This window comes from Nannobrachium achirus (assembly GCF_963921795.1).
Source record: "Nannobrachium achirus genome assembly, chromosome: 5".
Taxonomy (NCBI): domain Eukaryota; kingdom Metazoa; phylum Chordata; class Actinopteri; order Myctophiformes; family Myctophidae; genus Nannobrachium; species Nannobrachium achirus.
The window spans coordinates 21,103,256-21,118,429 of record NC_137814.1 but is presented as its reverse complement, the minus strand read 5'-3'; the positions used below and the strand labels follow the sequence as shown (position 1 = coordinate 21,118,429).

Sequence of the window (15,174 nt, the reverse complement as noted above, 5' to 3'; positions counted from 1 at the left end):
TCAAGAAGTAAGGACAGCCCAAACGGCGGGACAAACCGCATTCAGGAGACAGGCAGACACAGACAGGGTTCTGAGACAGTTGGAGATCGTGAGACGGCCACACATTCTAGGACGATAGATAGAATTTTGAGATAATTCTGGCTGTGTGGGAAACAGGCCAATTTAAAGTCAAATAATCAGCTATCACAAAATAATTGAATACTTTATTAGACAGCTGTACCGTCAGGCGTTAGAGCTAAATTTGGAGTTACATCTTGACATGTCCTGGGGACTTGTTTCCATGTATTCATTTCACCAACATAGCATAAAATAACACAAATACGACAATATCAACAAATATAAAACTCTGTGTACAAAATAGAAAAGGGGAAAAAGAAAAGCAGTGAATGCCATCTCATTTTATGGGAGACTGTCACTGTACATATCTATGTACTTTGACTGTACTACCTCTACTGTTAACACTTGTGTTAATAAAGTATTCAATCAATCAGTTTCCCCTATCCTGTACATATGGTGTTTTTATAACTGCGATATTATTGAATGTTTTCTTTGCTTGCTATTTATTATGTCCATGAATTAAATATCGAGGACTTCCAACGTAAAAAAGACGGTAAAATGTTTCTTTTAGGCAGGGTGTTTTAACTGTACTTGCACTGTACTACATTTCTATTGTATTGACTATACTGTACTGTTCTCCATTTTTGTCTAATAAAATAATCAATCGATCAATCAAATATTGTGTATGCTCATCGACACGCCTTTCTCTATCTTCATGTCTTCCCATTGCAGTGACCTGGCCCACAGCAGTCAGTATGTCCAGTCCTTGGCTCTGTGCACACTGGCCTGTATGGGTTCAGCTGAGATGTGCAGGGACCTGGCTCCAGAGATTGACAGGCTGCTTCACTCCTCCAATTCGTACATCAAGAAGAAGGTCAGCACCGGGCATGAGGCATCATTTGTACAATTTGTGCATTTTTTTTCAGACATCTCTTATAGCCTATCCAGAGCGACTTACAACAAGTGCAAGATCAGAGTAATTGTCATGATCTCTGGTCAACAAGCGACAGGGTAAATGCCACGGTCAGAAAAGAGTTCTGCAAAGTAACTAGGATACTAGGTAAACTTCAATGCATGCTGCATGTGAACAAGTAGCCAACATAACATATGTGTACATAGATAGATAGATAGATAGATACCTTGATTATCCCAAGGGGGTCAGTCGCCCAGAGGCAGCTCAGCAGTTAAGGTTACAAAGTATGAAAAGAAAAAAGTACTGTTTTGTACAGCATAACTTGCATCGAACAAAGAATATGTGACATGGGATGCAAGTTATGAGCTGTGATCCACAGATTCCACACGTTTAGATTTTCTTTCTATTTTTCACTTTTCCACGTACATTTTAAATGCCATGATTGACATGAATGCCAACAAAGGTTCCCATAGTTACTAAACCTTTTACTTGGAAGGAAATAATTGGAGTACAATTTACAACAAACACATTTGTGTATGGTCATAGACTAGTACAAAAGGTACACTAGGGCATTAACGGCTTGTGATTTTTGCAAGTTGACTCGACTCAGTAAAAAGTTGAGTTGAAGTCGACTTTATCGTTTGTCATCATTAAATGATGGGGGAGGGGGGAAGGAACGGGGGTCAAAACCCGAAAATGACTTACCTCTGGACTAGCCTTAAGCGATCCTTTCTCCCTTAATAAGGCTTTTGTTTTGATGTAAATATTGTAGATTAGTTAATTAATGGCTGAGTGAAAACTCCCTGTGCTAGTGTGCTTCATTCCATTGACAAAACACAGATGGAAAAGGAGAGAATCCTGTCCTTGACAATAAGCAATCCTAATGTTTGAATGCTGTACACACGCACAAATGGAGCAAAAATAATGATAGAAAAAATTCAACGATTTGTGTCGACTGGTGGGAGTCACCTTGTGTAATGAAGTCGACCGAGTCGACTTGTCGACTTTTTGGTTAATGCCCTAAGGTACACATAAACACCCTTTGTCTACATGTGCATGGACAATAATTTCAATATGCTGAGGACCACTTCTACAATTGTCAACCTATCTACATATACAGTAATTTGGTCCTCACTATTTCTCATTATAAGATGCCATCAATTCTGTCTATTTAGTCTGTCTTAGCCCATTAAGACCGGGAAAGCCTAAACCTATGTCATATGTTGCAAAGCCATACGTTGTTACCTCTAAACCCGGGAAAGCATGTGTCATTTTAGGTGTTGCTTACTGTATGTGTATTTGACCAGTGGCAGGCCTGGGTGACCAAGGGGGGCTGTTGAGCAGGCCAGGCACACACACACACACACACACACACACACACACACACACACACGCACACACTGATTAGTTAGGAAACTTAAATTTGAAATTAACTGCTCACTTCAAACATGTTTTTTGAGCGGTGCTAACCGCTCCTATAGACCGCTTTTTTACCAAAACTATGATGTCACAAATGATGATGACATGAGTTCGCTAGACCAATGAAACACTTCGATTCTGTTGATCTGTCCATGATGTCATAGTCACAGAGGCACTCGATTGGTTCACCCTGATTTAGAACGCGTTTAGGCCGCGTAAAATACGTCATAACGCGTTTAGGCAGCGTAAAATACGTCATAAAAAATTATTGAGCGGTGCTAACCTTGAATTTCAAAATTATATTAGATGAATATCACTTATAAGCGATAAAATAACCACACTTTTAGACAGACTGTGGAAAATCTTACAGGTTATAATGATAGGCAGGTAATACAAGTTTAAAATACAAATGAACAGACTTTGAAAAACTAAAATATTCATCTTCTGGCCTCTTCTCGCCTCTCTGGAGGCCTCTCTGGAGGTAAATAAGGTCACTTATCATTACACTATGACACTCTTACAAGCTACAATCCGTAGCTTGGTCAACTAACTGATGAGAAATCACAATAAAGACTTATATAGTCTGAGCAGACCTCTAGACTGACATCATACACAACAAAAAGAATATTGCCATGCATGCCTATCAACACTGATTTGCGCAGGAATTAGTTTGCACCGCTCACTTCGCACGGGTGCGATTTTTTTTTAAATAGAGGGCTGTGGACAGTCCAGAAACCTGCCTACCAGTGACCTCATCGGTAGGCAGGTTTGGTCATTTCACAAGATTACTGTACCCACAATGGCTTCTATTTCAGCATGATAACTTTCCATGAAGAGAAAGGCTTAGAACAATGATATCATTGGTTGGCTTTTTTTTTTTTTACCTTTTTCTCCCAAATGTAGTCGTTATACCAATTGATTCCTCCCCACACACATTTTGTGTGTTGTCACTGCTGTTGTATCCTACTGACTCACCTGCCAGTGAGGAGCCCCCACCGGGAGGACATAAAACCTTCGTCATACTCCTCTCACCCAACACTCCCAGCTGACAGGTTTCCCCCAGTCTGTAGGATTACCTACAGTGACTATTATCACCCTCCTTGCCCGGCTTATCCCCCCCGAACACGGGCAAATTGTGTTTGTGTAGACGCACGACAAAGCCTGCACCACAGTGAATTCGAACTCACAAACTCAGCTGTGGCACTTTACTACTGAGCCACCCAAGCGTGCTGTAGGCACGTAGGCAGGTTTCTGAACTGTCCATAGCCCACCAATGAGATGGTGTGTGTAGACAGAACTAGACCAGGTCAACCTGGTTGTGCCAGACCCCCTATCTGTCATCATCATTTATGACATCATGCCTTTTGTAGGCATGTCATCATCATGTCATCATCATATATACCCTTTATATAGAAAACCCGGACCGACAGACATTTGCTTATGTAGGCCTACCCATTTCATGGGTCTGGCAAATATTGCAGTCTTATTATGAGACTAATTATATGCTCCTTTGAGAATCATGCACGTACAGACGAGAAGGCGAGATAACCGCTTCCACACATAATGTGAGCATTTTAAATGTCATTTAGTTTTCATTATTTAGTTTTGTTTCGTTTTATTGCTATGTTGTTAGAAAGAGCGTCTTCATGCTCATTCTCCCTCATCCTCCACTGCTGGACTTGGACTTGTGGATTGAGGTGTGCAGATGCTCGGACACTCAGGATTTTTAGTCTCGATGTCTTCTCCACCAGCTTGTGGTATTCTTCCAGTTTGTTCCTCAGTTTGTTGTAGAGGCTGTTGTTGGAATGCGTCTTGTCCAGTGCTTGGAGGAGCTGGTCTATCGCCGTGTACGGCAGCCACACCGGTGGAGCTGTGGCCGAGAGGGGCTTCTCTTTTCCAAAGTACTGGTGACCCTTCCCCAGAAGAGCGTCCACCAATTCCAGTGCCAGCTCCGTCGCCTCTAACAGGAGGCCATAGTTCAGGTAGAGTCTCAGCAAAGCAGCTGCGTCCACTCTCTTGTATGCATTGACCAGCCAAACGGGCAGGGAGATGCTGTGAGAGAGGAGCTTGTTGATGACACAGCGGTGGTGCTGGGCGTTTTGGGACGAGTATCTCTCCAGGTAGGACTCCAGCAACCTCCACGCCTCTTCGGTGGCACTTGATGTTTTGGTGGGGATGACTGTTGTTGATAGCTGGTTAGCAGCCAGCCAGTTCCAGGTTTCATTCTGATATTCATCTCCTCCGCTCTGAAGCTTGATACATTTAAAGGCCAGTCCCTCAAAGACAGGAGTGAGGGGAAGCTCGAACGTTTGGCAGAGAGAGAGGGCACATTTATACAGCCCTCTCTGGACCAAAAAGGCCACCATTTCCACAGCAGAGGCACTGCCTGAAATGGCAACACTCTGGTCCAGCACGGGTGGTGCTGGGCCAGAGTCAGGCGACTGCGGTCCAGGATGTACTTCTTCTCTAGGTCTTTTAGCTCCAAGATGTCTGTCTGATGCCTCACAGAGTAATTTGTTTTTGGTGATGCACTGGTGCTCAGCCAAAGTGAGGCACTGGTGCTGGGCCAGAGTCAGGCGACTGCGGGCCAGGATGTACTCCTTCTCCAGGTCTTTTAGCTCCAAGATGTCTATCTGATGCCTCACCGAATCATTTGCAAGCTCTCCGTCGTAATTTGTTTTGGGTGATGCTCCAGAGGTGGGCTGGGTGATCCACGCGTATTCAGGTCTGATGAGGCGCAGACAGTTGAGGGCGGCCAAGTAACAGTTGACCTGCTTCTGGAGGCCTTGCTGTGTCTTTACCTCCTTGCCCAGACGCATGCCGTACTCAAACATCACCGTACCCGCTTTCCTGTAGTTGTGTCTGTTGATATGGAAGGCGTACAGCAGCTCATAATAGTTGTGGGATATGAGGTCCGCTGTCCTGGCCCTGGACTCAATGATACTGGTCACCTCATCATGGAGGTTGGCGTAGGGGAACTGGACCAGGTCATGAAGCTGGGAGCGCTCACACAGAACCACCACCAGCTGATGCAGACAGTCCAACTGCCTACTGGGGTCAGGGTTCTGGACGAGGGCTTCGTAAGCCTGGCTGTTGTGTTCCAGGTCCAGATGGTGTTTGAAGATACGGGTCCAGATAGCGGCCTGGCTTTGGACATCAGCGGCCTCTGTTTTGGCTATGGTGGCCAACTGGATGATGAGCTCTGGTTGACCCATGTGCTCCAGCAACTGCAACACCTTGTTGTAATATTGTAACCTGGGAGTGGAGGCAGCCTCTTCGTCCTCAGCCCCTGTCAGTCTCTTGAGAAAGTCCTCCTTCTCCACCTCCATTGATGCTTCCTGAAAGCACTGCAGCGCCTCATTGCCCTCTCCTTTGACCAGGCAGCACAGTCCCAGCATGAACCGACAGGAGCCCACGTTCACCTGACACCAGGGCTGAATCAGCCTCACATACTCCCGTAATTGTGTGTATTGGTTATTGGCCATCAGACATTCAGGGAACTGGAAGCCCCGGTTACTGGGCCAGAGGAGTTCTGCTAGCCGATGGACAATGTCGGACGCCATGCGGGGCCAGGGGAGCAGGGCCTTCCCCACCGCAGGGCTCTTCTGCTGGGTGTAGATTCTGGATATGATGGCCCTCCTGGCCACGGTATGGTAGAACAGCTCCACGACCGTCTGATGACAGTCGACAGAGGGGAAGTCTGACAGCCCCAGGACGGACAGGTGTTGCAGGTTGGCATCCATGGTGTCCATGGGAATGGAGGAGGCCAGGCACTGGCTGAAGTGTTCGAGGAGACTGTAGGAGGAGAGGAGTTGAGAATTGCGAGAGATCTGGTCCTGTTGGAGCTGCAGCAGTTGTTCACCTCCACCCAGATTTACGCCGTCTCCCAGACGGACGTATAGCTCCAGACGGAGGTATAGTTTCTGCAGGATGAGCAGGTCCCTACAGAGCAGAGCTCTGGTCATAGCCATGTGACCGAGAGCCTGACACAGCACGGTCACAGCAGTTGTGCTGCCATACTGCTGCAACAGTCGTTGACAGTTATGATCCGGTGCCAGGGGCCCCTCCTCAACGCCCTCTGTATCTGTCTCCAGGTCCATCTCACTCAGTAGGACAAACATGGCCCCCACTGGGTACCGAACGTTCCGCAGTTTGCCCTGGATGTCACTTACTATGTTGTTGTTGTCATCATTGGCCAGCAGCTTGTCCAGGACCAGCTCTGCAGCCCTCTCGGGGGACTGTTGATGTTCCAGGGCTTTCTCCATCACGTATGCCATGTCCCCCGTCATAGCGTCACTCAGCAGATGCAGACACCCCACCAGCTGTAGCACATCACGGTTCACCTCTGCATCTTCAGTTATGTTATACATCCTCTCTTCTGACATGAGGTACTTGTCTTTGGAGAGGTACAGGTGGTCCACTGCAAACCACGGCAAGAGGAAGGACACAAAACCCTTCTTAAGCAGGCAAATTATTCCGGTCTTGTGGTTTACAGTGAGGGCCAGAGGCATGGCCAGCGCCTCCTGGTACTGCAGACAGCAGGAGTAGAAGCGGGACCAGAACTCCTCCTGTAGTTGACGGGAGAACCCGCTCTCTGTCACACTGCTCTGCATCTCATCCTCCACAGCTACAGTGACCTTTCCCTTCAGGCTTTCCAAGTGCATGTCAGCCATTTCCTCAGAGCATCGTCCGTAGATCTGTACTAGTGTATTAACAATGGCAGAAGCCGTGAAGCGAGGGGAGAAGAGCGCCTCCAGATAGGCCTCTTTGGGATCTTGGTCCTCTCCAATATGGACCCCTTCCTGTGGTGGAGGCTGAACAAAGACCTGGTTCCACTGACCTGCTGTATTATGTTCGTAGTTGATGTCTTTTACTACAGTGGTGTTTGCATCATTCACCCACAGGCCCCAAATGTGAGTGGCGGTCAGAGCAAAGTCCACCAACATCTCCTGTGTGTGGAACTGGGAGGAGACGTGATCCAGGCTGTAGGGACCGTCTGCTGGACCGTCTGGTGCAACCAGCTGCAGTACAGTGAACTGTCCTCCCTGAGGGAGGGGCAGGTAAACGGCAACACGGAGCCCCGCGGCGGAGAAGCACAGTTGCAGCTTGACCTGACCCTGACCCGTCACCCGCTTACAGACAGGCATGTACGCCAACATGTTCTCCTCTAGCAGATACGTCCGGTCCCTGTCCCTGAACATGCGTAGGTTGTGGTCCTCGCAGAGGGCAAAGATGAAGGTGTCGTTTCCCAACTTTCCGGCAGCCAGACTGAGGGCCAAGTCCCCGGGGCTCTTCTGCTCCCCGCGGATGCTTGCGGGAATCCAGCTGGCCAGGCTTTGCATCAGCGTGCATTTCTTCAGCACCCCCGACGACGCACTCCCCTGCGAATTGTGCGGGGGCAGGGTGATGACTCGGACGCCTCCTGCCGGTAGGGCCAGAGCATACTGGGCCTCCCCCCGGTGATTCAGCCATGCCGTGGAGGCGCTGGGACTCCCCTTCTGGCCAGCCGGGACAGGAACAATCGCATGGTCTTCTGGGTCCTGCAGGTGCACGCCCACGTCAGTAAAGATGGACTGCATTTGGAGCTCTTTCTCGAGCTCATTACAATACATGCTTGAGGGGTGAGGCAGCGGCAGTCTGTGGACGGACCGGTTGGTGGTGATTAAGATGATGACATTGTTGAGGGTCTCCTGGATGGACACGCCACCGGGAAGCACAGTGCAGTGGCAGAACTTGATCTTCACGGTGTTATTCATCAGGTTGATGTCCAGAGACTGCTCCGCCAGCCATATCGTGTCCCCTGATGTGGACCAGTGTATAAATCTGTTGCTGGTGAGGGAGGGCTGTTTATCACTATTCTCATAGTTAAAGCCTCCAGCACTGTCTGGGAATTTGATGCGGCTGGAACCTTCAAGGCAAACTTGGTTTATTTCTGCTTCTGGGAACCAGTGTTTTGCGCTCTCAAAGTTGCATATCTCTATAAAACCCCGCTCCAACCCCGGCACCATCTTTTCCGTGTCAACCATTTGGGAGTTCGGCTGCTGAACCTACTTTACCCATAGCGTTTATGTGACCTCATCATATGTCACGATATTGATGACGTCACTAATTGCTGTTGTTGTAGGCTGCTCTGTGTGCTGTTCACATCGTGAGGAAAGTCCCTGAACTGGGAGAGCTCTTCACGCCTGCTGCCCGGTCCCTGCTCTCAGAGAAGAACCACGGTATGTTGATCTAGCATTATGACGTAACATGACGTGTTTTCCTACCTGTGTAAAGCCTGTCTGATCAGCCATGTTTTACACCATATAATGTGGTTCGGTTCCACTCTTTTGCAGGTGTGTTACACGGTGCAGTTATTCTGATCACAGAACTGTGCGAAAGGAATCCAGAGACACTGGAGCGGTTCCGAAAGGTACGGAGAACACACACACACACACACACAATTTATCGATTCAATATTACATTACCTTTATGATTAAAACAATTAGTTTTTTTTAATGGATCACTCTGATGGCTCAATTGACCAATGTGCTGCCCAAATAAGCACAGTGTTGGATTTCCAACTCCTGGGAACATCATTTCGTGTCTGGCATTTAGAATAACATCTCTTCAAACCTTTTTGAAGCGGTGAAAGCCGCTTAAAAAGGTGTGGCTTTGTCTGTCCCGTGCATGCAGAATTGAGGATTGGTCAAGCTTCACATGACAATTTGGCCCTCCAGACAAAAATCATTCATTCATTCAGAATTAATAAAAATATAGAACTAAAGCACATAGAAAGTATAGATCTAGAACACAGAATGTATAGATCTAGAACACAGATTTCATAGCTCTAAAACACATAGAATAAAAGTTCACCGCTTCACTTCGAACCGAGGTTTGATTTCTTTTTTTTTTTTTTTGTATGACAGGCTGTGCCAGATCTGGTTCAGATAATGAAGGGCCTGGTGATGTCGGGGTACTCTCCAGAGCACAACGTGGCAGGGATCAGTGACCCGTTCCTACAGGTCAGTCTGGCCTCTGGAGCCGCCCACTCTAGCCTGGCGGAGCCATCCTCCGTCACACACTTCGTTTACCGCCAGGGAGTGGTGTTGTGCGGTCTGGTTTATTAACCAGGCAGGGTTCCTTCCCACGGTCATGAAATTCCTGGAAATATTTTGAAATTAGAAAAATATTTTTTCCAGTAATGGAAAAGTTTTGGAATTGATCAAGGGTCCTGGAAGGTCCTGGAAAAATATTTATGCATTGTCTTTGGTTATTGACTTTCTTAATACCTCTGAAATGACAAATTAAACATTGGCCAAATTGTCAAATATTAGAGGCAGAAATTGTGAAAATAGCCGATCTACATGCTCACAACGCCTCGCAACGAGAGGCGTTGTCCACTCTCCTTTAACATCATGCTAAAACAGGCATATACTGTATATTCACATTAGGGCTGGTTGAAAGCAGATTTTATTTTTAGATATTGTGATAATCCTATATTGTGACAATAATATAAATATATGCTGTTTTACATGTTTAAAACATAGTGAAAATAGCAGATCTACTCTTTTTTTTTTCTCTAAAGTTTTTGAGATATTTTTAAAGTATAAAATAAGACTTAACCAAGATGAGTCGACCATATCACAATATTGTGATATCCAAAATCCAAGATAGTATTCTAGTCTCATATGACAATATTGATACAGTATAATATTGATATATTACCCCGTTCTAGTTCTATTCACATACCGGTTCAAGTTTGTGAGCATGCAGATCGGCTATTTTCACAATTTCTGCCTCTAGTATTTGACACTTTGGCCAATGTTTAATTTGTCATTTTAGAATTAGAAACCCTCTATACACTTAAACTTTATGTTGGTTTGTTTACTGTTGAGAGAAAACAATGTTGGACATTAAGTTAATCATCTGGTTATGAACCACAGGTTGAGAACCACTGGTCTAATGTACCGTACCATGTCATTCATTCTCTCCCTCCCTCCCTCCCTCCCTCCCTCCCTCCATTGATCTCATCAGGTGCGCATCCTGAGGTTACTGAGAATCCTTGGCCGTAACAACGACGCTGCTAGCGACGCCATGAATGACCTGCTGGCCCAGGTCCAATTCTCACCTACATACTTGAGGCATTAGCCATGTTTCCATAAACTTATTCGAATTAGGGAAGCGAATTATCAGAAATGCATATTAAGAATTTAGCCCTTTTCCATTTGCGGGTGTCATTCGAATTAGCGACGGTCGCATGGGTTGACAGAGTGCTCATCCTGCAAGTTTCAGCGTCCTCTGGAAGGTGGCCGATCTGCAAGCTCACAGCGCGGCGCGGAGACGTGGATGCGAGCTGCTGTGAGCTTGTAGATCGGCCACTTTTGGCACGCAACACCGTGTGATGAGGAAGGGTTAGCCACGGATGGCTTGACTCCGGGAGGTGAAAACGGGAGGAATTTACACACAGTCCGTGTCACTCTGTGTCTAACAAACAACCGGTTTGTTTTGTGGAATATAAACGCTATACAATGGACGTTAAGCGGCAGGGGAAAGTGTTAAGTTGGCGGAAGATATGGACCCAGAACGTCATAATGTATTCACATTTATTGTCTGACCCGTTTCCATTCACAAATGCGCATTTAGAGGCGTTGGAAACGCCACTATTGTCACCACCAGTAATACCAACCAATGGATTCAATGTATTTTAAAAGTGTGTGTGTGCGTGTACTCTATGTCCGAGCAGGTGGCGACTAACACAGACAGCAGTAAGACTGCAGGCAGTGCCGTGCTCTATGAGACCGTTCTCACAGTGATGGACATCAAGTCGGAGAGCGGCCTTCGGGTGAGTAAACGCTGAGTGTGCAAACCCTTCACAGTAAACGCTGCGCTGGCAACCGTGGTGATGGCTGTTCTACTGAACACAACTTAAAGTCTCCCATTTGTGTGTAACTGACTGTACTGTGTCTGCTTCTCGCAGGTTCTGGCTGTGAACATCCTAGGACGATTCCTTCTGAACAACGACAGGAACATTCGGTACGCATGCATCCCCCTCCCCCTCCCTGTCTCCCTTCCTGTCTATCTCTGGGTCCTCCCTCCCCACTTTCCCGTTCTCCCTTATCTCTCAGTGTCGTTTTACTCTTTCCGTTGCACAGGGCCACCGGCTAAACTCGCAGTTTGCCAAAGGGCCCAAGAGGGTTGCTATCGCTCCCAGCTCAGTAATCGCTTCTTCTTGGCAGCTTTTCACCAAAGCCGTGCCAGAAGGTCACCGCCTGTCCGCTGCATGCTGATCTCTTTGTCACATCTTTAATAATCCATAATTTCAAAATCAGGCAGACATTCGGGACATGCTGTCTATGTATCTTTTTTTCCCCCTTTACTGGCAGCTCCTATGGGTCCTGTGGGCATTGTTAAGCCTAGTTTATACTGTGTAAGACAAGCTATGGCTCATAGCTCGGGGCATTTATACTGTGTGTGACACATCGGCGTACTTAGAAGCGGTCTGTGTCCATGGCCACGGTGTGAGCTGCAAGGGATTTCAGGACATATGCCAAGTTGCTCACAGCTTTGTGAGATGTTCCAAATGATGTCAACGAGCCAACAAATGTGGCTTACAGAGCTTGTTTTACACACTAAATTAGGATTTATGTTCCTGTTCCTGTGCCTTGTTTTCATTTGCCCATAGGGGCTTTGTGGTCACGCAGGTTTGACTGGTACTCGCTGTGTTGCGGTGGCATAATATTGGGTTTGTCCCTCCGGAGTCATTGTCACTGGCAGCCCTGCTTTGGGGAGATAACCCCCTCCACACACAGTCTCTCTCTCTCTCACACACACACGCACGCACGCACGCACGCACGCACTCACGCACGCACGCACACACACACACACACACACACACACACACTATTAAATCCTAAGCAACTAACATGTTTATAAGATAATATGTCTAAAGGTCTTTACACACCAGGAGCATGACAAATAAACAATACAGAACTGTGTCTGAATATTTCACATGAAACTTCTGTCCTGTGTCCATTCCCAGATACATTTCCATGACGTCTCTCCAGAAGATTGTTCAGACGGACCACAATGCAGTGCAGCGTCACCGTGGCACCATAGTGGACTGTCTGAAGGACCAGGACGCCTCTGTCAAACGGTAACGGGATCCACGTCATATCTGGAGAGCAGCCTCATGAATAAATTGATCCCACGCCTAATCAACAGTAATAAGTGGTGGTGTAGTATGCCAGTGGTTCTCAAAGTGGGCTCTCCGGGTCCTTTAGGGGTGGGCGATATGGTGATAATTGTCTTTGAGACGATACAATGTCTCCACGCTATGCCTTTTCAGAGATATTGTATATATTGTGATACAATTGAGGGAGAGCTTTGTAAAAAATGTAATTGTTAGTACAGAGACTCATTGCAGAATTCATTTGAACCTGCGTTTTGGTCTAAATCACTAGTTCTCAAACTTTAAAATGTCAAGGTCTCCACTTAACTCTGACAGTTACGGGTCCATTTGGTTTCATTTGTATACTGTCAGAGTTACATGCTTGTAAAGTTCAATTTAGACCTCCCAAAAGGAACCCAGAGAGTCTAGTTTTTGTCAAGTAACTTGACAAATAACCATAAAAACCAACGTGAAAAATAATTGTGATAAAATCGTGTATCGTGATACCGCTTGGGAAAATATCGTGATATTGTATTTGTCCATATCGCCCACCCCTGGTTCACCATGTCTCCAGCAACATTAGGTTAGTATAGCATCAATATTAAAGGGTTCATGTTTTATTAGATTTTAATTGGAGAAAAGAAAAGGTGAGTATTAAAATGTTTTAATTTACTTTGTTCTATCGTTTTACCACGTTTAGCGATTTTGATTTCAATGGGTGGGGGCATGCGTACAAGTGGCTAAATAAATATGTCTTTTTAGACACAATAAGCCAGCAATTTCTTTAATACTATTTACAGCAACACTACTAGCCCCCTTAAGTCAATCTGCCCATGAAAGATTGCGGTGCATCTTTGGATTGGGCTTATTGTGTGTAAAAATAGATACTTAGACACTTGTTGTAAAAAAACAAAGTTGCCATTTATCCATTTTAACCCTAGATACAGCAGCTATTTGTAGCCAATCTACAACGCAACGTGTTGTGAAGTTTGCAGATGGGCTATTTTCAAAACATCTTGAGAAAAAGTTAAAAATGTAGAATATATATATGTGTGTGTGTGTGTGTGTGTGTGTGTGTGTGTGTGTGTGTGATAATAACATTTTAACAACAAAATCTAGCAAGGGGGGTCCCTGGCACATACTATTCTCAGATGGGGGGCCCGCAGCCAAACACATAATCAATTTGGGGTTCCTTCACATGAAAACGCTTGATAACCACTAGTGCATGCGGTTGCTGAAGGTAATCTCTCACACCCAACGCTGGCTCTCTTGGCAGGTGAAGTATTAGAGGTTGTTAAAAAGTTTAAATACCTGGGTCACATAATCAGAGATGATGTCACACGTACGGATAATGTCAAAATAGCACTTTTTAAAAGGTATCGTACTCCACTTTATACGGCCCACTTGTGGTGCCACTATAGTAATGCAAAAATGAAGAAACTACAGGTGGCATATAATGATGGTTTTAGAATATCTCTGAAACTCCCAAGATGGACTAGTGCAAGTGAAACGTTTGTGACCAGTAATGTACCCACCTCTCATGCTTTACTGGGGAATCTTATGTTTAGATTTACAGTATGTGTAGCCTCGTGGAGTCAAAGAATGAATTAATCACGGCCTTGACAGAGATCACACAGAGTGATACACGGTATTCTTCCTCTTGCTTCTGGAAACACTGGAGGCATATCTCTGTATTGTTGTCGACTGTTTTTGTATACATGTTTTTTCATGGACCTATTGTGTCTGAAATAAAGTGTATCGTCGTCTTGTGCAGCCGCGCGCTGGAGCTGTCCCTGGCGCTGGTCTCGGCCGTCAACATCCGCTCCATGATGAAGGAGCTGCTCCACTTCCTCTCGTCCTGCCCGGCCGAGCTCAGGGCTCACACCACCTCGGGCATCTTCAACGCTGCCGAGAGGTAACGGAGGGTGGGAACCTCCCAGGCATGTGAGCGAGGGAGGGGGGGAGGGGGCATGCATGAATGTACATACATTTATCAGGGTTCCCACGGTCATGAAATTCCTGGAAATATTTTGAAATTAGAAAAATATTTTTCCAGTACTGGAAAAGTTTTGGAATTTATCAAGGGTCCTGGAAGGTCCTGGAAGAAAGAGCTATGCATTGTCTTTATTTATTGATTTTGTTAATACCTCTGAAATGACAAATTAAACATGGGCCAAATTGTCAAATATTAGAGGCAGAAATTGTGAAAATAGCCGATCTACATGCTCACAACGCCTCGCAACGCGAGGCGTTGTGAGCATGTAGATCTGCTATTTTCACAATAGAACCATGTTATACAAAATTCCTCAACTCTTCTCTGGGTCCCCAGTTAAAACATGATTATTTCGGGGGTCACAGCCTGAAAAGATTGAGAACCACTGGCATACACTACCTGTCTTTGGGCATTGCGCATAGGAGTAAGCAACCTGTTAATGAGCTGAATTATTGTTATATAGTCCTGGAAATTGGGTTAAATATTCTGGAAAGGTTTTGGAAATTAATTGGTAAACATGTGTGGGAACACTGATTTATGCATACTACGTATATCAGGGGTCTTCAACAGGGGGTGCGGGACCCCTAGGGGGTCCTCAGATTTACTACAGGGGCGGGCCGCCAAATCTTTGTGATTTTAAAT

At 45.9% G+C, this 15,174-nt stretch overlaps 2 protein-coding genes across 3 annotated transcripts in view; one reads left to right on the top strand and one right to left on the bottom strand.

Moving 5' to 3' along the window:
- The window catches only part of ap1g2 (adaptor related protein complex 1 subunit gamma 2), a 32,583-nt gene that overhangs the window by 2,481 nt on the left and 14,928 nt on the right, over window positions 1-15,174 (top strand). For both annotated transcript variants that reach the window (XM_080726508.1, XM_080726507.1), the window contains exons 3-12: window positions 1-7; window positions 790-931; window positions 8,514-8,610; window positions 8,725-8,801; window positions 9,298-9,393; window positions 10,406-10,486; window positions 11,115-11,213; window positions 11,349-11,404; window positions 12,411-12,524; window positions 14,314-14,454. The exon at window positions 1-7 is cut by the window's left edge and continues 118 nt beyond it. In XM_080726508.1, coding sequence (XP_080582634.1) covers window positions 1-7; window positions 790-931; window positions 8,514-8,610; window positions 8,725-8,801; window positions 9,298-9,393; window positions 10,406-10,486; window positions 11,115-11,213; window positions 11,349-11,404; window positions 12,411-12,524; window positions 14,314-14,454 — 910 coding nt within the window. The remainder of the gene's footprint in view (window positions 8-789; window positions 932-8,513; window positions 8,611-8,724; window positions 8,802-9,297; window positions 9,394-10,405; window positions 10,487-11,114; window positions 11,214-11,348; window positions 11,405-12,410; window positions 12,525-14,313; window positions 14,455-15,174) is intronic.
- On the bottom strand, window positions 3,985-8,415 carry LOC308286055 (nuclear pore complex protein Nup160-like; the record flags this gene model as incomplete). Its single annotated transcript, XM_080727017.1, is given in 3 exon segments — window positions 3,985-4,811; window position 4,946; window positions 4,948-8,415. Coding segments are annotated over 3 exon segments (4,296 nt in total).